The sequence below is a fragment of the Cheilinus undulatus genome, linkage group 22 (genome assembly GCF_018320785.1).
Source record: "Cheilinus undulatus linkage group 22, ASM1832078v1, whole genome shotgun sequence".
Lineage (NCBI taxonomy): Eukaryota > Metazoa > Chordata > Actinopteri > Labriformes > Labridae > Cheilinus > Cheilinus undulatus.
Window position 1 is genome coordinate 7,482,889 of NC_054886.1, and position 23,357 is coordinate 7,506,245.

The following is a 23,357-nucleotide window of genomic DNA, read 5'->3' on the forward strand; positions in this document are numbered from 1 at the left end:
GTCTTTGCAGTTTTATGTTGAAGAACATTTTCCTGAATTTTTTCCACAATTTTCAGGCACAGTTTTTGCATATTGGTGAACCTCTGCCCATCTTTACTTCTGAGAGACTCTGCCTCTCTAAAATGCTTCTTTTATACCCAGTGTTATTTCTGATCTGTTAGCTTAATTTGTTGCAAAATGCTCCTTCAGCTGATTTTCATTAGTACCACTTACTTTCCAGCCTTTTGTTGTACCGTCCCTACTATTTTAAGACGTGTTGTTGCAGTCAAATTCAAAATGAGGCTATATTTTTCATGAAATGGTAAATTGTCTCATTTTCAATATCTGATATGTTGTTTATATTTTATTATGAATAAAATTTGGGTTTATGAGATTTAAAAATGATTGCATTCTGCTTTTATGTACATTTTACACAACTTTTTTGATGGACAGCACATAATGCAAACATAGAGCTTGATTTATACTGCTAAATAGATGACTTTATCTCCATGTAACTGACTCTGAAGCGTTTAAAGCAGACTCTAAGCTGAGGCCAGAATGCGGCCTTGAGCCTGTGCTTCAGTGTTTGTGTTGCTCGATGAGCTGAAACTCGAAATGTCAAGGTCTTTGAGAGCACTCTGGTAGATAGCCAGCTGGTGCATGAGTGCTCTTATTTTCCCACCAACATGCAATCTGCAGACAGAGACAATTTACAAGTTAAGGAGCACGACAGCTCTCTGCTGGTAAAACAAACCAAAGAACAAGATGGCAGCAGGCTGTAATTAGAGCCTGTGGAAACCTGTTATTGTGCCGCTAATGACCCCTGGAGAGTCTGCTCTGTGCTTTGGTGCTGTGTTTAAAAAACTTGCTTCATACAGCTTACATATCTGCTCTTAAACATGGCAAACTATGGCTTTTAATAGCTCGTTTTATGTTGAATTTGTACACCCAGGATTGTAGAGTCGGTTAGGTGTGGGTGCAGAAACAAACCCTGGTGCACACACCCACACACACTCCGTATCTTGAGTCCATCTCCTGTGTTTGTAACCGTATATCAGACCTCAGGAGTCGACTAACAAGGCTCGCCTTTCAACCTTTTGTCTCCCCTCTGCACAGCTCTTTAAAGGAGCGGTCCGTAAACCCCATTAGTGTGTGTGGAAAGCTTTATTTGTTTAGGTTATTGTTCAGCTGCTACGAGACAAAGTGTGCTATTTCCACCTGCAACCTTTCCCCTTTCACAGGAACGCTGTGGATCCAGTTTATAATGTAATTTACACCATTCTGTGCTGCTGGGAGTCTGGGGACTCAGACGTATCTGCAGGCCTCTCTTTAATGTGTGTAGTAGTAGCTGGGGTAAATCACACAGCGGCAGCCTCGACATGTTGTAGAAAGTGGGATGTGAAATTAAAACTGGCAAAAGTTCCCAGGAGAGGCTTTAATTTTAATGGCAAGTCATTAAAACCCTGAAATAAATGAGGTGTTTAAAAAGCCAATTCATCATGGTTTGCATAAATGGAGCTTGCAGCTGTAATTAAATTTAAACCTGTTTATATGTGATTACATGAATGAAGTACCACTCAGGGTTGAAATGTGTCTTTTGGCTCAAAATTGGACACAGATATTAAAACTGAAATTGAGTTTGATGATATTAATGAAGACAATAGAGCAGGGTTCATCAACTATATTTGTACAAGGGCCAGATTTTTCCTTGATGAATGCTTTGGGGGCCGGACTTTCAAATAAACTTAAATTAAGAGACATTTTGGTCTGATTAAAATCCTTAAAACCATGTTTTATTTTATTTCGAATGTATGCAATTTTCAGCCTCTAAAAGTAAGATCAGTCCTTATACAGCAGTGGTTCCCAGCCTTTTTCCCTTAGGGCCCCTCCTACCTGTATTTAAGAAAACCTGAGCCCCCCCAGGACTGACTGAAAAAAAAAAAAGTGATCCCTTGTGGCCAAAAGTAACATTAATTATTTTACCCAAAAAACATTGTATGAATTATTTATGTTATATGTCCGTTAATATGTGCAAATCTAATTTTAACAACCTCAGGGCAGACAGTGCCCTGAGATCTCTGGTGCCCCCCCTAAGGGGGTCCTGGACCCCAGGTTGGGAACCAAGGCTATACGGCATCCAGCCACAGGGGGGCTATTGAGATATTTTAGCTGGATGCATCAGGGCTGTTATGTTCTCCATTACTGAGTTTGACGCTAATATGATGCGCCCTGATTGGAGGAAAAACCTATGCAAGAAAAACAGAGGGGAACAGAGTATGTGTTTTATCTCATCCCAGGTGTGCCAAAAATCAAGCGTACAGCTTTAATTCAGGCAGGTCACTGAGTCAAGCGCTGTATAGTCAAGATCAGCTGATCTCATGCAAGCGCTCATCAGCTGACTTGCATTTGATTTGCTCTAAGTGCCCTATTTTGGGTATTTGCACTCATGCTGCCATATATATTCTGCTCTAACCTAGCTATGCTTTGTTGCTTCCTCTGCAAGCCACTTTTTGCAACCCTCCTCCACCCAAGCTCCTTCTTTATTCTGTTGTAGTTTATGCCTGATCTGCTCTGTTTTTTTTTGCTGCTTCTCAGGCATCATCAGGCTTTCCTTGTTTGCACAGGAAAGTCAGGAATGTGTGCCAATCTTGCTTGGTGGATCCTGGAACAGCCACACTGCCAAACAATAACAACATTAAGTGCAAATTAATAAGTGTTGTGTATTTCTTCACAAAAAGTTCCTGACTGAAGTAATTTAAACTATTATAAAAGACCCGAAGAAAACTTGTTGAAATGTTCCTCAGAAAGTATTCGAATTGTAACAGGCAGATCATAAAATCATAGGCAAGTTTGATAAATAAGCAGTTTGAATGGCATAGAAATGATTAGCAGAGATTTTTGTCATAAAATCTTTTAAAACATGTTTTGAAAAGCTTGCACAGTGCTGACAGGAGTCAGAGAGCAGAAAGCTGAAACCTGATCCATTGCTCTGAGGTTGATTAGAACGTCTGCCAGGACTCAGCAGAGCGCAGAGCTTCTCTCAGTGCAGCGATGGTGACTAATAACACACGGCGGTGCTGATTTGCTGACACACAGACAGAGCTGATGCAGAGCAGCGTCACTGCTCAGAGAGAGAGAGATAGAGGGGGGTTGAAGTGATAGAGGGGTATCATGCTGCTGCTGCATCCTCTCCAACGCCGGGTGTGTCCCTCCTTCGGCAACCTGTCTGTCCCTCTGCCCTCCTTTTTCACCTCCTCCTCCTCCTCGTCTTCTTGCTCCTGGGTGCCCGGTTGCCAGGAGGAGTGAGCAGCAATGACGCTAGGCTAAGGTTTTGGAAACCAACCCCCCTCCTCCTCCTGCATCCCACCGGAGGACTGCTGGTCTGTAAGGAACTGCAGCGTTCATGGTGAGTGAGCATTCGGAAAGCGGGTGACCCAGTGTCTCTCTCCTCGTCTGTCTGGCAGAATCAGAGGGCATCGGTAGTCGGAGCGTGAAAGAGAGGCAGTGGAGGAAGAGGACAGCTCGGGTTTCACATAATCGCCTCTTTCAGCTTGTTGTAGCTCTGCGCTTTGTACCGAGTTCATCATAGTCAGGTTGTCTCTAGAAATCTGATTTGGCTTAAGCTTGTGCCGATAGCCTAAATTCCACCTCGACACATCTCGATTGCGTGCAGCTCGACAAACTTAGTGCAACAGAAGCACGTGCAGCAGTGTGACAACGATGTCTCCTTCTATTTTGGCTTTTTGAGGCATGTCAAGGGATTTCCTCCTTCAGATATCTCTGCAGCAGTTAAAGAGACACAGCTCAGTAGACAGACTGTCTCAGTGGGACTCATTTTTCAGGATTATACCAGAGCCTTTCCAGCTCCTCTGTTTCTCTGGATATTGCTCCTTTCCTTTATTTAATTTAAACAAAGATCGACAAGTCTAACTGAGACTCCCATGTGGCTTTAATTGAAAAGTTGTCGTGCTTTCTGACTAAAAATAAGTCAATAAGAATTGAGTTATTGTGTGAAATTCATTCAGTAGTGTTTAATTACCTTAGCAGTATTGAATCGGACCATGAAAGGGTGTCAGTCCCTTTTTCTATCACTGTGAGTAACCAGAGATAACAGTGTGACTAAAGAATCGATATAGCCTACATTCAGTGGATTTGCTTCATTGTGTGGTTAATCTTTAAATAGGCACAGCACAAGACATTGTGATTGAACTTTCAGAGATACACTTGATGCTTCCAACATGAAAATATCAGCATAAATCTGTGCAATGGGCAGAAATGAAGAGTAATCTGATGTCAGATGCTCTTATGAGTATGTTAAAAGCTGCACCAAACTAGTCTAAAAGAAGCATGGTTAGATATAAGGTCAATAATTTGATTTTAATAACAGTTGTCTCATTTTAGCCCCTTTTAAACAAGCACTTCACCACTGAATATCATGTTGGGGTGGGTATGCATTAGCAGTGTTCCCCCTACCACTCATTCTCAATCCAGTTCCTTTAAGATAAGAGCTGAAAAATACAATATTTATGGTATTTTTACCATACAAACCCAGTCCCAAAAAAGTTGGGGCACTGTGTAAAATGTGAATAAAAACAGAATGCAATCCTGAAACTGAAACATCTTAACGTTTCAGGAAAAATATAATCTCATATTTAATTTGATGGCAGCAACAACTCTCCAAAAACTGTGTAGCACCCACTCTTCTTTTAACAACGGTCTGTAAATGTCTAGGAAGTGAGGAGACCAGCCGCATGGTTGAGGAATGTTGTCCCATTCTTGTGTGGTGTAGGATTCTCGCTGCTCAACAGTCCTGGGTCTTCTTTGACAAATTCTCCCTTTTATAATGCTCCAGATGTTTTTGATTGGGGAAAAGTCTGGACTGCAGGCAGGCCAGTTCAGCACCTAAGCACTGTGAAGCCATGCTGTTGTGATGGATGTGGTATGTCAGGGGTGTCCAAATTTTTTCCACTGAGGGCTGCATACGAAAATATATAAGGATGTTGGGGCCACTTTTACATGCCTCACCTTGAGGATAGTACAATGAATGATTGGGTATGCTTAAATGGCCAGTTAATGGCTGACAAGGCAAATAGCCAATTATTTTAAGGATTTTAGGGAGGACTAGATGTGTAAGCTGCCTCCGCCATTGGCACCAGAGCTGCAGGCTTTAGAACTGTGCCAGGATAACAAGGTGGATGGTCCCTTTCTTCTTCAGTCCTCTGGATGTGGCATCTTTGTTTTACAAAAATAATTTCAAGTTTTGATTCATTTAACCACAGAACAGTTTTCCATTTTGCCTCAGTCCATTTTAAATGGCCCAGAGAAGACGGCAGCCTTTCATCATCCTGTTCACATGTGGCTTCTTCTTTGCGTGATACAGCTTTAACTCGAATTTATGGAAGGCACAGCTAACTGTGTTGACAGACAGTAATTTCTAACAGACTATAATACTGACCTCTTTCCTTGTACCTTTCACACAGAGACGACCAGATTCTCTGAATCTGTTAATATTATGGACTGTAGATGGTGGAATATTCAAAGTCTTTACAGTTTTATGTTGAGGGCCATTTCTGAAATTGTTCCACAATTTTTAGATGCATTTTTGCACACTCAGCCTCTTTTAAAAGCTCCTTATATACCCAGTCATGTAACCGATCTGTTGCCAATTTACCTAATTAGTTGCAAAATGCTCCTCCAGCTGATTTTCCATTAATACTACCTACTTTTCAAGACTTTTGTTGCCCTGTCCCTACTTTTTGGGATGTTACTGCCATCAATTTCAAAATGAGCTAATAACTCAACATCTGATATGTTGTGCCCGTTGTGAACTAAATATGGGTTTATGAGATTTGACAATCACTGCTTTCTGTTTTTATTTACATTTTACACCGCAACCCAACTTTTTGGATATAATAAAAGTTGGCTGCACCAGCTGAGACCCTGGCAGGACTGGAGGGTTTGGCAAAACTTTTTAACCGCTTTTCTTCTTATTATGAGAAATGTAATGATCCATCAGTGTGGATCAGTGCATTGATTGGCCACTAATTATCCAGTCAAATTGATAGAAAGTAAAAACATGAAGCTACAATCTAATCTTTTAGCTATGCTTTTATTTTGAAATTTCTGTGACAGTTTCTGCCCAGCTGTCTTCCTAAAGTTTCAAACAAACTAGCGGTAAATAGAGAACTTCTAACAGCAGAGAACCAAGATTAAAAAGACAAAGACGATATCCACTCCTCTCTCAGATTCGTGGGTATACTTGGAAATATTATGTTTGTTTAGCAGAATTCCTGTCTTCTTGATGTTTCATGCCTCTCACTTTGGTCAAATCCCCATAAATGCCTACCTGGCAACACAAACAAGCAGCTCTAGTGATCTAAATTTGAATAAAACCTCTCAATAATGACTCAAACTGCTCCTATTGCTCTGCTTCTGAGGTGAAACTTCCAACTTTCTGCGTGTTTCCTTGTAGCTTACAGGATAGCAGTCATACCCCATGATTACCTGCTGCCACAGCAACCAGCTTTGTCACGCTGGCTCTCAGTAAAGTTCTCCAGTTTCCTGGCGGTGATGTAAGAGCTCTCTGCGTGCCTCGCTTCATGGACTGACGGCCAGTGGAGCCTGCTGCTAATGGCCAACATGATGTAAAGCTATAGATGCAACAAAGGAAGCACTCTGAGGATGCCAGGTTGCGTGTAGCAGCGCACAATGTGGTCTTAAAAAAGTCTCTTTTTACTAAATTGTGGATTGATGCATATTCATAGCGTGCAAAAAGACGAAAAATGGGCCAGAGAAGAGAAATTGCAGTTAAACTGTGCTCCGGTGCTGCTTTAGATAGTTACCTTAATGCATCATATCTGCATGAAAACACTTCCTGCTCTCTCAATAATGCAGGCAGTGAGATGAAAGGCCACAGCGGGGTGTTTATTCTTGTTTCACTGCATGCCAAACTCTGCTTTTAACTGGAAACAGCTTCAGGCAGCCCTGAGGTGTTTTCCAGAGCCCCTCTAGCGCTGAATAAAATGTGACTGAGTGTGACGGCTCTGTGCGGTCTGCAGATGGCAGGTATGTTTGTCTAATGGGTTACTTGTTTGTTAATCAGATCTGTTACTCATGGATCCATTGTGTAAGGTGATATTTATAAATAAGGTTAACTCTAAAGAGCCTCCATCACTTTCACACAACTTTTAGAAATCTGCAAGTTCAGATGTAGGCCTGGAAAATATGGCTTCAATATATCCTGCTGAGGTGTGGCGATCTGCTGCTAACTAAAGCATATTTTAATACAAGCATTCAAGAAAATAACAATACAGACTTTTATTGAGATGAACTTGGCTGAAATAGCGAGTACTGGTAAGTTTATGCAGCTACTGTATGTTTAGAGCTGCGTCTCTGACCTCCTTGGAATGCCAAGCCAGTTATTGCTATTTTTGGTCTGCCTGTATTTTTTATGCCAAAATGCCTGTGGAGTCTCAACCCCATTAAGCACAATCAATTTATAGAAATCTATATTTTCAGGACAAGCTGGACTATCAGAATATGTGGGCTGCTTGGATGTCAGATGAATGTATCAACAGTTATAGGACCAGCGAGACCAAGAAAAATAACAGAAACTGAATCTCATAGAACTGTATACAAATTACACCTAGACTAATCATGATTTTAACCATGATTTCCAGCTGGCCCTGATTGGTCATTAATGCAAAAAAAAAAAAAAAAAGGAGAAATTAGGGCAACATGATAGGCCAACAGGTTAACAGGAAGTTATTGTCTTTTACTTCTGGTGTCAAAATGGAACAATGATGGCAAGACTGCTTAGTTTTTCATTATGAAAAATGAAAAATCAGTCATATTATGATGGATTTAGCAATGTAGATTTGTAGCATGACAGTTTTAAGTAAATGCCACGCTTTGTGCCTGGATTAAAAATGTTCCGGAAGTGATATAAATGCCAGGAGCACTCTGTAGATCAGCAAAAAAGGTACGCTTCTGATCACAAGTTACAACATAGAGATCCTTCTTATGGTTCCTGAGATATTCTAAACAAAGGATGCGCTACTGCTTTGGATCCTCGGCAATCCCACAGGGTTTGGAGGGCTTCTTTGACCCATCAGCAGGGAGAATAACTCTTTTATCTGCAACATCAAGGCTAAATGCTCATAAGTTTGGAAAATGTAGGACACAGCGATGTTGCATCGGCCCTGATCATTTTATGTTTTGTTTGTGTTGCATCATGGATGCTGATTTTCCCCAATGTCAACACTGATTCAGCCCAGAAAGAAGAGCTAAAATATTTAGGGTCCCCATGAGTGTGTGACACCCTAGTTGCAGATATTTAAGGCTAATATTTGATTTGTGCTGCTGATACGTATGCTTGATATAAAGGCAGATATATTATCGTGCATATATTATGGTAATCAAAGAGATTATGTGGCTCTTTTTTAACACACCAGGATAAAGTATCACCATTTTACCGCCAAACCTCACAAGACGTCTTTTATAGCAGCTCAAGTTGTTCAAGAGTTACTGAATAACCCCTCATATTACCAGTTAATCCAGGCTGAACTTTGTTGTTGATCAAACCAGACTCTTCTGTTGTTTTCATGAGTGAATTGAAGATAAATTGGACCTAAACTCTCGCTGTCATGGCCAAACTGAACAAAGCTCCACGAGGAAGAGTTTCGCTCTGCTTCCTGCCACCTACACCTCTCTGTCAAGCCTCACACACCTCCCCCTGTCTCGTGTTTCACCTTGTTGCTAACACCTGCAGCCGTTGAATAGATGCCAAATCGCTCTCCTCATCTTGTCTCTGCAGTATCAGCCCATTCTCAGGGTGAAGATGTCCGCTTTTCCCTTTAAGTACCCTGCAGCTGTTCCTCTGTATAAGGAAACCCTGTGCATTTTTATTGAGTCTTAGTTAAACATGCATGCCTACATTCATTGTGTTGAATTTTCTTGGAGATTTTTAAATGCCTCACAAAAAAGCCTTGGATTTGAACAGAAGGCCCACAGGCAAACAAAACCATGAAGCTTTTAGCTTCACAAACACAAATGCTTTTTTTTTGTTTACCAGAGTATTTAAGCTGACGTCTTAACTGACACGGACTTAAACATGAGAGGCTTTTTTAGCTTTGTTTGCACAAGTGTCATCTTATTTGCACTTGTAATTAAATGCCTGTAAAAGGGGTTTAAAAAGCTTTGAAACCTCCTTTAAAAAAAGAACAAAAGCCTGGTAAAGCCAGCACTTATAAAAGTGGTGATTTGCCCCCCAGTGTGGCTCTCCTCTCTCTCCTAGGAGTCCAATCTTACCCATGAAGCCCCTTGTCCCTCTGCAGTGGTGGCTGAGGAATAGTTTTCCATCAGCACTTTGAACTTCCGGCCTCACTTTCCCCATGTTTCATTTCTACATCACATTAATTCCCAAGAGATGCTTCAGGCTTTCTAATCTCAGACTTTTCCATCTCCTCTCCTCTTTACACCACTCTGCTCTCACCTCTGTTTTCTTTCCTTTCATCCTGTTTGAACTCTAGCTGCTTCCGTTCAAGGTGAAAATAAGACCGTATCCTGCTGTGACTTTGAAACATGGTCGCCTTTTTCAGGACCTTTTTGCAGTCTTTGCAGTCCCTCGTAACGTAGGCTCAATACAGTAAGTGACACCTAAAAGAATGGATCTTGAGGTTAAAGCCTAAGATGTTATACTTGGAGCCATAATCCAAACCTACATTCCTCTCCACAAAGCCTCCACATTGCAACAGTAAGAATTGTGTTTTTAACATAAGACCAAAGGGGTCCTGGTCTTTATCTGCAGACCTTTTTTCACCATACAAGTTGAAACAGGTTGTTTGCAGCCACATGATCCTGATAATGTGTGAAAGGTCAGATGGGATGCAGGAAGTGGAGAAACGTTTACATAGTCCTGTATGTAAGTTTAAGGCACGTAGGGCACCAAGGATTCATCTGGGGGCCTGATGTGCCACAGCCCAGAGCTGGAGAGAGGGAAGGCCGCTCTGCAGCCAAGGTCACGCTCAACAACATTCCTTTTGTTAGGTACTTTTCACCCCTTGTACTACACCCAGACACCATCTGTGGTTTTTCGGGCCCTTGAGACATCTACAGCACAGCCAGGGGCTTGTGGCGACCCTACTACTCGCCCGGACGATACCTTTGGCCGTGCTTGCTCACCACATCCACCCTTTATTCTGCCCTTTGACTTATTTTTGCACAGATTATCTTCCCGTGCCCCTGGCTAAATGCAAGGACAATTAGAGTACACCAGGGCTGCATCAGTCTTTGGAAAGGCGGATTTACTTGTTATTGCACACCAATAAAGCCTCAATTTTTGGCCCAAACATACCCAGAAGTTCTGCACAGTGTGCACTGGTTATGTTCTTGTACTGAGGTAAGAGTTCCTTTTAACAGCTTTTCTCCCTCATTCTGGCTTGAACATGCTTTTAACTGAAACAGTTTCATACTATTAACCAAATTACCCCCTTGGCTCTTTTTTTGAACTGCACAAGCTAGCTCATGTTTGAGTGCCAGTTTCTTTGCTCCCATTTTTGCCATACTTTAATCCAGGTTTGAAAGTTAAACTGTTACCAAATGAAGAGCTGTTTTGGAGCCACAAGACTGGCTCTGAGCCATATGATTCAAATCACTAAAAAGAGATGGATTTCCCATCATAAGGCTGGAAGGACATCAGCTGAACCAACGGTTGAAAACAACCATACATGGTGTGTGGCACCATTCATCCAGGCTTTAGTCAGAGGCTTTTATTCCATGTTTGCCGCAGTTTCTCTGTTGAACTTTTTAAAACTTTTTGCCTGAAGGTGTCCATACTTTTAGAACCCAAAAGTAGAAAAAAACAGCACAAAATGTTTGCATTTTGATAGCACTTCTTTATTCGTAAATTTACATCTTCTTACCCCTATCTCTTCTTCACTGTTATATCAACCTGCAAACAGCCTACAGGGGTAGAGCAGCAACTCCTGTGCTCTAAAAAAACTAAAATTATTAACTTTTAATAAAGTCTTTTGATTTCCAGCAAAATAGAGCTGGGCTATGTGGCCTAAAATTCATATCACTACAATTTTTTTTTGTCCCTTCGCAGTGATAGTATTATATCACGGTATTATGAAAAAAAAGAGATGAAGCATTTTAAAAGCATGTTCTGGTGCTATAACCCTCTTCTCCTCCTCAGATCAGCTCATGTCTGAGCATAAGATCACAAAAAATGATTTTATAAGTCTCCTTGTCTTCACTTCTTTCAAGCTGCACCTGTAGTTTTAAGTTTCATTTCTCTCCTGCTGTGGTGTATACTAAAAGAACCACATTTTCTGATGTGATAAAAGCACTCAAGGTGAACTACAACTGCAGGCTTTTATTGTGAGGAATTTGTTGAAAGTACCATGTTTATTATTGATTTAACTTTGCGTTAGCTGCAGTGCTAGCTGCAGTGTTTGCAGCTGCTTCTCAGACTTCATTGAGCCCACGTCTTTTAATCAGCATGGACTTAAAGTAAGCAAGTAATGATTTAAAATACAGCTTTAAACTGGTTTTTAAGGCCTTTGTTATACGAGTTTTGTCTTAAGCCAGCTTCTATTAAGGCCCCAGACAGGCCGAGAGACGCTTTCCAAAGTGAGGACACTAGCTGTGTGTTGCTGTTATTACAGATGTCAAACTTGGAGAAGATAGACGCACGCTTTACCTCATTACTGTGCTTCACATTAATGACACGGACACAAAGGTGGCATTTAGCTGGTTACCTGGCTGCTCTTTAGTATCAGAGTGAAACCTGCAGATGATGGACTCAGATGGAGCTGTTGTCTGTCACATATCACTCTGCTATGGTAACAGCAGCATCAGCCGTGCCTTGTGTGTTCACCACATCACAACACATGCATTTAAATGCAAATTGGTTGAGCAAAAATCCAGAGATTTTACCAGTGAAAGTATTGATACCAGTTTTTCACCCACCACTACAGCGAAGTAATATCTAGTTTTGGTCAAAGTGTCTTACTCTCTGACCAAAGACTGTGGGGTTTTTTTTGTCCTCATGGATCTTTGCTGTAATGTTCTCAGACACCGGAAAAAATCTGAGCATGCCAGTTCCAACAGTGTTGAAGTTGGCAGCTGGGACATTCTATTGATGAGAAGAGGGCGGGAACTTAGCAGTAATGTACACATCAGAACTTGGAAAGGGTTCAAGTTTATCAAGATGTTTCACATATCTACCTGCTTATTTCTAAAGCCAAGGTAATCATACCTTTGGTTTATAATTAGTTGACATTTCCATTCAATGTTTACCTCCCAGACAAACAGAAAGTAAGCATGTTCTACACGGGATCTATGCAATAGCTAATACCTCGACAAATGTTACATGTTGTACCATATGTTGAGGTATTAACTTTCGTCTTTTTCCATTGTAGCATGCTGACTTCAGCACAGCATTGCAGAGCTGCTATCATCTGTTCCTGCTACTATTCTTTTTGTTTTATGTCTCTTTTATTGAATTTTTACAAAACTTCACTCCCTGAACTGCTCCATTACTCAGGGTTACTGCTGTGATCATTAATTCATGCTGACTTTATGTCTTTTTATGCCCCCCCACACACTTTTGTTCTGCACTCCTCCTCAAGCACAAAATTGAATCTGATTCAATTACCTTTATTTGTCCCTGAGGACTAAGAGGAAGGACGCTCTGCTACAGGAGGCGGCGACACGGCGGCAGATTAATAACACGAGCTGCGTCTCTCACATGCTCACTCCTGCTGCATGAATACATCTCCAGTCTTTATTGTGGCCTGTGCAGATCAATGTGGACCTCCATGTAGCAGCAGCAGCTTTAAGCTGATTGCCTGCAGCGTGCATTATTAAAAAACACCAGAGGCCATCTTGGTTGCTCGTATTGCACTTGCCCTATTTACAGTAACTTCCTAATTAACTATTTAGACAATGAAGCATCTTCTCTGAACTCTGTGTTCTATAAGCTCCCTCTCTCTGCTACAATCTAACACACTGAACCTGTTAGTCAGCTGAGGGTTGACCTTTTGTTAAACTGCTCTGAGGCCTGAGCTCTAACTCGTCACATGACCTCCTCTTCTGTAGGTCTGTTTAACACTCCCAGAGGTGCAGCAGTCATTAGACACCAGCTGACAAACTCTCACAGGCCAAAAGAGCAGCATCACACTGCTGTCAAGTCATTTCTAAGGGTTTCTGTGTGACTTAAAGGAGTATTCTGGTGTTTATAGATGTAGAGATCTGTTGGTTTTTAAAGGAATGAAATGCACCAACTGTTTTGGAAGTCCTTCTCTAGATTCATGAGTTCAAAGGCACAAAATAGATTATCATTTCTGTAGAGTAAATTAACTAGAAATTCTTGTTTTTGCCATTTATGGTCTTAGATTTTAACTTTAACTTTTGACACATCAAGTAGGGCTGAAGATCAGAGGCCAGCTCTGTAAGGTCTCAATGCAAAATTTAGCATGTTGGCTTATCAATGCTACTATCAAGTCTTTTAGGTTCTGTGACTTTACAAATTTTTAATGCATAACAGAAGCAAAAACTATCAATTTTTGCATATGCTTGCATAAGCATATGAGTATTGTGCATTAGAATAAACCAAATTGCAGTACCTTCAACTGTCACCTTTGGAAAAAAAATAAAATAACACTAGCTCTGTCTGAGTAAATGCATACATCTTTATTAAAAGAGGTCCATAATTAGTGCATGCCTTTTTTGAAATTGCCGTCAATTGCATGCTTTATTGTCCCTTTAGGGTACTTCAGGTCAGCGCCTCCCTGCAGCCACAGTGATGTAAAATCAGTCCACCACTGCTCCTTAATGTCTAATTTACCTTTCAAACCTCACAGACAGCTCAGAGATCCAGGCAGAAGTCATCTCTGAACCTTCTGTTATCCAATACTTACCTTTTTATTTTTCCATTATTTCCTTTTCAATCCAAAACATGTTCCTTTTCCATGGTTAAGGTTATGTTATAATCTCAAAATACACCAGCACTAACTGAAGTGCCTAAACAATCATTGCCTTTTATTTTCTTTGAACAAGCCATCGCAGTGATTTATGCTACTGCTCTATTCCTAGTGTGGCTGGAGTGTTTCCCTGAGAGAACAGCTGTTTTGTCCATCTCAGCTGCTGTAGTAGCAGCTCTGCTTGACAGCACAAAAAAAAGACATTTAACACCATCTTTTGTAAAGGTGAAATTTTAACTGGATATTTTAATTTGGTTTTGGCACTTCCTGCCCTGTTTGATCTCCTCTGGCTGAATTTATGCACAGGTCTCACGCATAAATTTGTCTCTGGTCCGTTGCCGTGCTGGAGTGGAGACGGACCAAACACTTACCTGGTGGAATTCACCTCTTACTGTCAGTCTCATTGTGCTATCGTATAGTGTATAAGGGACACGACTGTCCACCACAGCTGCAATCGACTGGTCGGATAGTTTTCTGGCATGTTTGTGATTTTTGTCTAATTCAGCCACAAATTTTGAGTCACACTTTGAAATCGGGCCGACTTGCTCCCGACTGATCAGATTGATTTCTGGCGTGTTTGATATTTTGGTCATACAACTCCAGACACTTCACAGTAAGAGCAGAAACGCAAGCAGAGTAAACAACTCTGGGGGAATGTTTTCCTTTCTAAACTGTCAGACAACATCCTAAATTACCATGACAACAGCTGGAATGACTTCCTGATGCACCCCTGCTATGATGAAGGAAACACGAGCAGGAATTATTCCAACCCGCGAACCTGCAGTTGACATGAATGGTGATGCTGTTTGTGTGTGATAGAGAAAGATAGCGGGAGAGAGAGAGTGGATATGACTGGAAACACTTCACCCTCAGTGTATGAGACTTTTTTTTAAAAGGAAACAAGACAGCCTACAGTGTGAGCACTTAGGATGCTGTCTAACTGTCAGACAGCATCTTAAATCACCATGGCCACAGTCAGAATGCTTTCTTGATGTGCATTCACCTGGACCACAAATGAGCAGGAAATTGGCCTACCTGTGGGGCTCCAGCTGACACTGAGTATTTGTTGTTATTCAGCTGCTTGTTGTGTTTGCTGGCAATGCTGGGAGAAAAGAACAGTTTTGTCAGAGTTTGTAGAAGTTTAGGTGAGAAAACAAGACAGTAGATCTGACTTCAACATCGTCTATGAGACTTTGAGAGGTGGAAAGAGTACAAGACTATTGCACTCAAGTAAAAGTGCTCTTCCGTTGGTTAGAGTTTATTCAGGTAGAAGTGAAAGTACAGTAAAATCTGATATTTTTTTTATTGATGTGCAATAAAGAACTACACAGTGACAGCTATCTGAATGTGGAGACTTTTCACAGCAAACTCCATTGACATTTGTGTGAACAACTGCAAGCACCAAATCCCCCTTTTTGCTCATCCTTTCTCCACTTTGAATGTATGCAAATGTTTCAGCACTCTTGTTGCCAGCAGCGTTTTGAGAATAAATATAGTCTGTAGCAGCTGTTTTCTCTGTAAAGATGTTTTAATTGAATCTACTTTCTGAGGCTCTGTTTGTAAATCGTGCTTTCTTTCTTCGTTTTTCAGGAATATGAAACAAAGAGTGCCAGAGCTGGACCCGGCAACCCGACGTCTCCCAGGAAGAGTGTGAGGAAAAACTTGGACTTTGAGCCGCTCTCCACCACCGCGCTTATACTGGAGGACAGACCTGCGTATGTAAACAGAAACATGGTGTGGGTCTATAGGGTGGGATTTTTGCTCCATATCGCCCCATCCTACATGCCTCATTCTCTCTGAGTATCATAGTAGTTTTCTTTGAGGCAATAAAGCCTCCTCTGTTGTCTTTTTATCTCTTCATTCCTTCTTTATCAGCTCTGCTCTCTTCCTCTACCGGGTCATTAGACTCCATTCAGTATTGTTCCAGCTCCCTCTGTGTCTCTGCTTGTTAGTCGCTGAAAGAGAAGTGCTGTTGAAAGTTTAATAGCTCTCCTCCAGCTTAGCTCTATTGCACAGCTTCTTTAAGGTTTTACCTCCACAAAACCTCCGCTGGAGAGCAAGCTGGATGAAAACAGTAGGATGATTTTAGACAGATTCACTGTTTGAACACAAACTGCTTTTTTACTGCTTAGTTCTGCATGTGATCCCTCTTCAATGTCTCCCCCTGCTGGTGAAAATGTTTAGAAATCTCCACACTTACAGGCTCATGGTGATTTACCTTCCATAAATCATTTCTTACATGTTGAGCTTAGTGTATTTGAACTAGAATTTATACAGCTTCTGGCAGGCGGTATTCCTCTCTCCCTGCATGCTTGTTTGCTGCTGTGTTTAGCTTTTTTGTTTCCATTCTGTCCAGTAGAAATGGACAACCTTAGCATAGTAATTGACTTTCTTTATTCTGACTTGATCTCATCTTGTTTTTGAAAAAACAAAAAAAATCCAGCCAAAGGCCAAGTCATGCACATCCTTAGCCTTCACGGATATCTTTAGACATAGATACTTTATTTAATAACTGATTGAAAAATTACAATTGTTCCAATAAAATAAGAAGAGCCACGAAATGTGCAGCCAATAAGTTGTGTTTTCTGTTTAAAACTGTATTTTAAGTTCAGGTACTCCCTTTTTCCTTCAGTGTTTGTTTTCTTCTCCTTATGCCACATTAATAATGTAAGTTAATCTCACACAACTCATGGATGTTAACCCTTTCTCTGCATGTCTGTTTCAGTAATCTGCCTGCGAAGCCAGCAGAGGAGGCCCAGAAGCACAGACAGCAGTATGAGGAGATGGTGGCCCAGGCCAAGAAGAGAGGTGAGAACATCTGAATGATGTAGTAACGGCATCACAATTTTAAATTTCAATATAATACCAGTTTAAATCTAACACTACTGATACAATTTTGATACCACACCAACAAAAATAATCTTCTGGACACTAAAAACGAATGACTTAAGTTATTTTTAGCATTTCCAACCTGCATATAAGAAAGGTTCATTTAAAATGAACACATAATAAAGGCAAAATAAATTAGATTTTCCCAAAAGTGAATAAATAACATTTTAGCTTATGAGATGCAACAACATTAGAATTTTATATTACAATAATCATGACCTAAAATATCACAGTAATCAGTATTATCACTGGGTTGTTACAAGTCACTGGAAATCTACAAAAGTACAAATTCATCATTTCAAATCATCTCATCATGTTTGTTATTCAAAACACTTTAAATCTTATCAAGGATAGAGGCTAGGACAGAGGGCCAAGCAGAGAAAGACACATCTTCAGCATCTGAATCTTTAACATGTCTGTGCAGAGATTCTGGTGTGTTCCTACTTCTTTAGACAATCAGGAAATAAAATCTCTCTTCGTATCACCACTCTGTTTAGTCCAAAGCTGCAAAGCTGCTCTCCTTCTGTGCTCATGGTGTTGAAATACTAATGTGTATTTTTTTTCTTCTTTTGGTACTATTAAACTGAAAATTAACAGAAGAAGAGACGTAGACTACCTTATATTTGAAAACTATTCATATTTTCCTGTGAGGCATGCATGCGCCCTGGTGTCTCTTCAGTTTTGTTTCCTTTTTGGTGTTTTTCCTCTTTTACCATCTAACCTCCTCTCTCTCTTCTCTTCAATCTGCAGAGATGAAGGAGGCTCAGAAGAGAAAGAAGCAGCTAGAGGATCGCTGTAAACTGGAGGAGAGCATCGGCACAGCCGCCCAGACCTGGAACCTGGAGATCTTACCCAACTGGAGCACAATGTAAGTTTATAGGACTAAGAAATGATAATAAATACTTAGGATTCCCCATTTGAGCTCTTTTGCTGCAAATGCAAATGACAAAACCAATCATCTATGAATGAGATCAGCATTATGCTGTTAAATTTGAACACAACTTGATGGTGTTTATTTTCAGTTCATCTGCCATTGGTTTCCCTTGAAACATTATTTAGAAACTCACAGAGCTTTCTGTCTTTCTCACCCTCCTGCAGGTGTACCTCCCGACGGGTCAGAGATCTGTGGTGGCAGGGCATCCCACCCAGCGTCAGAGGGAAGGTGTGGAGTCTGGCAGTGGGCAACGAGCTTAACATCACACATGGTACGTTCAGGGAGTTTCAGAAAACACGCATGTTTTATTAGTAATGAGGAGCTGGTCATATAAAGGTGTGAGTGTACCATAAATACAGGTAAATGACCTGATAAAGCCCCCTTGTAGCTGCCTAAATTATCATAAATATACATGACATGCCATGTCCCATAAATACAAATAGATATGAATTTATGTCAGTGTCGCTATAACTGATAATTAAAAATTAACAGCAGACAGATCCATTCAAACGTTAGCATGGTCTGATGATTCCCTGCAGCTCTAGAGGAAGTGTGCAGCATTGCAATGAGTTCTGAGGTCTGAATGGAGATTACGTTCACACGCTCACTAAGGAACTTCAGAATCTCTCGGCTAAAGCTCCTCGGGGCGTCCTGCTGATAAGCTCTCCCTGGTTGACTGCTGAGCTGGCTGGCTTTGTACTGCTCAGCCTTTTAAATGGAGCTCAGAGCTGTGCATTATCGCTCTGCAGCTCTCTGCTTTAAAGTCGTCTCCTCTTAAAGTAGCGGCTCAGTTACAGATTAACCTCGTTTTAATTAAAGATGGTTTATTAATGCATCTAATACTGCTGCTAATATTTCTACCAATGCTTATGTAAGTACCAAGGCCTTGATTGCTAGTTTTTCTACATGAACAGCTGAATTACTTCTATATTCATTTTTTAAATTTAGCCTTTATTTCACCAGGTAGTCCCTTTAGATTAAGATCTCTTTTTTGAGGGAGATGTGGCCAACAGAACACCTGTTCCAACAAGAGAAACATCAAAACGTGAAAGACAAAGAAAATAATAAAACCAGCTTAATGATGAAACTTTAAACCATTTAGTTTTAAGGCTGTCTAAAAAACACACTCTTAGATTTTAGTATTGTTTGAAAACAGCCTCCAAAAACCTGTGGCTTTTTGTTGGTATTTCAGCATTTACTAAAATCTTTCTCGGTCTCTGTGACAAAAACAGACATAAAATAAAACCGCTTAAAAGCCTAAAAATGTGACTCTAATGTAAATTTATGCATATGCCCAATGGCTGGGCAATTTGGCCAAAAAACTAAACAGAAATTAAAGACTCAAAAATGTTTATGTGTAACACACAGTCAACAATCATTTTGTCAAAAGTCTTAAAAATATTCCCAGTAGTAGTAGTATTCCCAAAAGGTCCTTGCGCTTTTTGATAAAGTCTTCTTTTGAAACATTGTTCAAAGCAGTTCCTGTCTGCAGAGACACAGAGGGACACGTCACAGGCTCTCTGTCTCTCTTTCTCTCTATGATGAGCTGTTCAGGCCGTCTTCTACATGCACAGTTTGGCAAAGCATGACGCAACGACAGAACAGCCTGCTACTGGTCGTCACAGCCATTGTGATAACTAATATAGTAGATAGCACTAGCCGCTAGCAACAGAAATTCAATTTAATTCAAACAACTTTATTTATTCATTAGGAACTTCATTTGTGTAAATGATTGATAATTGATTAAAAATTTGATCTAGAAAAAAGCCATTCAGCATCAGAGTTACTGGTGTGGATTTAATAAAAAAAAAACAAACAAAAGCCTCCATAGGGCAACAAAGGCAGGGATAGTATTTTACAGAAATAGTGGTCTGACATTAAAAAATCAACATTTTAACTTTATAGCAAAACTCAGACGAGCTGTGAGACGCGTCACTGCATGCATTATAGACGTATTAAAAAATGGTATATGGATAAATTGATTTCAACAAAGAAAAATCATCTGAAAAACCACAAAACCAGTCTCTGATGCTAGAGGAGAGACAGGTAGAGCTAGCATGCTATAGTCAGAGTTTCTAAGGTTCTCAAACATGAAAGTGTATCAATAAAAAGGAAACGTTTAATAATCACCTTTTGCACTGTTATCAAAATAATCCCCTCATTTTGGTAAAACCTGTAGATTATACTTTTTAATCTTTGGTTTCCTGTAAGGTTAGCTTCAGTTTATCTTTATTTTTTATATGTTAAAGCAGTGAACAGTCCATGCGATCTGTGTTTTGTAGGAAACTACTCATTTTACAATGAACATGAGAAAAACAAAAAAATCAAGCTGACATGATGTGAGCTTCATAAAGGAAATATATATCTTCTGTTGTTAATCAATAATCTTTGATTTCAAACTGAATTTACACCACAGATTGTTTCATAGAAATTCACCAAAATGCAGAAAATTAAGTGTATTCTCAAAATTTCCTGGGAGATGACCCGCAGACCCTTTAACTGACCACTTGGATTAGACAAACCTTTCACTGATTTGAAACATGAGTCTGAGCCTTTAAACAAGACAAGTTTACATCTCCCACTTTGACCTTTAAAGGAACATCCAGTTCGATTTTGTTACCTATTGTTGATAAGAATAAAATAAAAACCTGATCGATACGTTTTTTTCATTTGAAAACTAACAAAAAATTAGTTAGTTATTAAGCATTAAGTAATGCTTCATAATCATTTTACAGAAACAACCACAGTCAATTTAATCTACTTAATTTGTGTTGAAAATAAAACTTATTAAAGATTACCATACACTCGAATGTTAGCTTCATCTTTTTTTGGCAACTTAGTTTCTTTTCCTTCATTGTAGATTTTCAGGTTTTCTTCATATTTGCAGTTAATCATGTTTGAATTAACTCATGGGCCAAATAGAGAGAGACTTTTGGCTGCATGTGGCCCACAAGCCACCTGTTTCCCACCCTTTCTTTATAAGACAAGACAACTGATGCAGAGCTTTCCGTTCTGTCTCAGTAATCCCATTATTTCAGTCCTGTTTCTCATCACTAGAGGGCAACAATGGGTCAAAGCAGAACTGTGAGCTGTAAATGCACTGCAGCAAAATCAGAAAGGCTTTTCTTAAACACAGAGGCAGATTTGTTTCCTTTAATCACACCCAGAGCTGCAGAGAAAAGCACGGAGCGGTAACCTTTAATCACCTGAAGTGTTTTCCGTCCACTCATCATGTCCTCCTCTCTCAGAGCCTCAGTGAACCTCCTTTCTCTCTCATATTGACTCGTCTCTGTGCTGTTATGTGTCCCTGCAGAGCTGTATAACATCTGTCTGGCTCGAGCTAAAGAGAAGTGGAAGACGATGCCAGCGCCGTCCTCAGACACTGAAACTGAAGGTAGACACTGAACAGGAAGTTTGGTCATCGACATACTGACAAGTTAATCCTGTCCAAATTAATAGAATAATTGGTATTTAGATTAAAGATTATTCTGCCACTTACTTTTCTATATATTTTAAAGGCTAATTTCAGTATTTTGCCCTTGGCACTGTTATTTTACAAACCCATTTCCAAAAAAAGTTTGGACAAAATTTAAATAAAGATTTTGATGAATTTCAAAACACTGAAACCCTATTTTTTTGACGACAACAAATACAATGTTGTAACTGACAAATGTTGATTTTGGAAAAGCTGATGCCAGCAACATGTCAGGTTATAAGAGCTGCGGCTGTGCTCCTGCAGTACCTGGCGTGCTTTTCCAGGCCTAATCCAGCTCACCACACACTGAGGCCAGGCTTGTTAGAGGCCATGTGGAGGGGTCAGCTGGGAAGATACCTGGAGAGTTTGGGCACGGGCCTGGACAGGGCCATGGTTGATGGGGCGAAGTGTTGAACTTCTAATCTTCCTACAAAAGCACACATAAACCAACACAGCCCCGTGAACACATGACATAGTCTCATGACACATTTAAATTTTGACAAAATTAATAAAACTTGAAGTCTGATGTTTTTATCTGTTGTGACTCTTCTTCTCCTTTCCCACGCTTTAGAAGGAGAGTCCGTAAGCAGAGACATGATCAGAGATATTTCATTAAAGAACCATTGTTGATGTGAATTAAATCAAGACCAGGATCCTGAACTTTTCTAAACAAAGTTTGCTGGAACACATTGATACGTTGAACATTATAGAAAAAGATGATTTTCTTTTTCCATCTCATTTAGCTCACAGTATTCAGATTCTTTCTTCCTCACTCCACACCTCCATACCTGCCAGTTTCAATGTTTAGTGGTTATGTACTACATTTTAACTGTGCAAACAGGGATCTGTGGCTTTTTGGCAAGTTATATTTAACATATGTCATTGGAGAAGCTATCTTTAATAAGTTAGTAAGATTTGATAGTCCTGTTATTTAAGTTTGTCATTTTTAAAAGATATCTATCCTTTTTGTTTGAATTTGGTGCCTTTTTCTATCTACTATACCCAATAAACCCTTTTCCGTTCTCCTTTTCTCAGATGCTGGTTCATCGGACCGAGAGTCGAGTCTGGAGCTGATAAAGTTGGACATCTCAAGAACGTTCCCACATTTGTGTATCTTCCAGCAGGTTGGTTATAAAAGACCTTTACAGCTGAAGTGTTTTAGATCACCTTAAATTGTTTTTTGTTACTGTGTGATCTTGACTGTCATTGTGAGAAACATCAGGGCTGTTACTTTAATTGGTTTAATGAATTGTATCAAAGTGAAATAACTGACCCTTCGCTAAGCCTCTCCCTAAAACGGCCACTGTCCAATCTTAGGTTAGCAACAGTAACCATACACAGGAGGCCTGACACGCTTTCAGCAGACACTAGTGTACCGGAGCAGTGAGCTTATGGACCTCCAAATCTTTACAGTGGGGTGAATTTTTGATCTCACAAAGCCCAAAAACGAGAGGAGAGATATAAGATATGAATAAAAAAAAATTAGGTGGCGTGAACAGCAACTTAGTTTAGGTAACAAATGGCTAACGTTAACACACATATATTAAGAGCTAACTCATCATTAGCTTTAAATGTAATCTTAAGTTACTCTGCCGTACAGTTTTGTTTCATTGTTTTGTCCCGAGGGGTCATAGATTTCGGTCCGAGTTCTGACCCGAGTCACAGACCGTAAAAACTGAGCCTGATGGTAAACCAGAGCCTTCTTTGCCTTGCTAGCCTGCCTGTTTACACAGATACATATGATTAGACTGTGAAAATGACTATAAGAAGTCATTTTTTCATCTATATGTATGTAAGTTGTTTAAACAAACGTAATAAAAACAATCTGTTACAACGCACACGCTGCTGCATTTAACACATAAACACTAGCCCGTTAGCTCCTACCATATAACAGCCAAATAACATCCTCTGGAGAAAACAAACTATTACAACAAATAGCTAACCTGCAGTCCATTCTCATCAGACACCCCATTAAAACTCAGCATTTCAGTAAAACTGGGGTCTTACCGTCATATTCTTCAACTGCAGCTGCTTTTTACTCAAAACTATGAAATCCAACCATGGTGGTTTATGTGGAGAAGAGCAAGATACA

General features: G+C 40.1%; 1 protein-coding gene across 3 annotated transcripts in view; it reads left to right on the plus strand.

Moving 5' to 3' along the window:
• tbc1d14 (TBC1 domain family, member 14) overlaps positions 1-23,357 on the plus strand; it is a 74,291-nt gene that overhangs the window by 36,584 nt on the left and 14,350 nt on the right. For all 3 annotated transcript variants that reach the window (XM_041778954.1, XM_041778953.1, XM_041778952.1), the window contains 6 exons: positions 15,558-15,682; positions 16,693-16,775; positions 17,607-17,724; positions 17,955-18,061; positions 21,104-21,184; positions 22,301-22,389. In XM_041778954.1, coding sequence (XP_041634888.1) covers positions 15,558-15,682; positions 16,693-16,775; positions 17,607-17,724; positions 17,955-18,061; positions 21,104-21,184; positions 22,301-22,389 — 603 coding nt within the window. The remainder of the gene's footprint in view (positions 1-15,557; positions 15,683-16,692; positions 16,776-17,606; positions 17,725-17,954; positions 18,062-21,103; positions 21,185-22,300; positions 22,390-23,357) is intronic.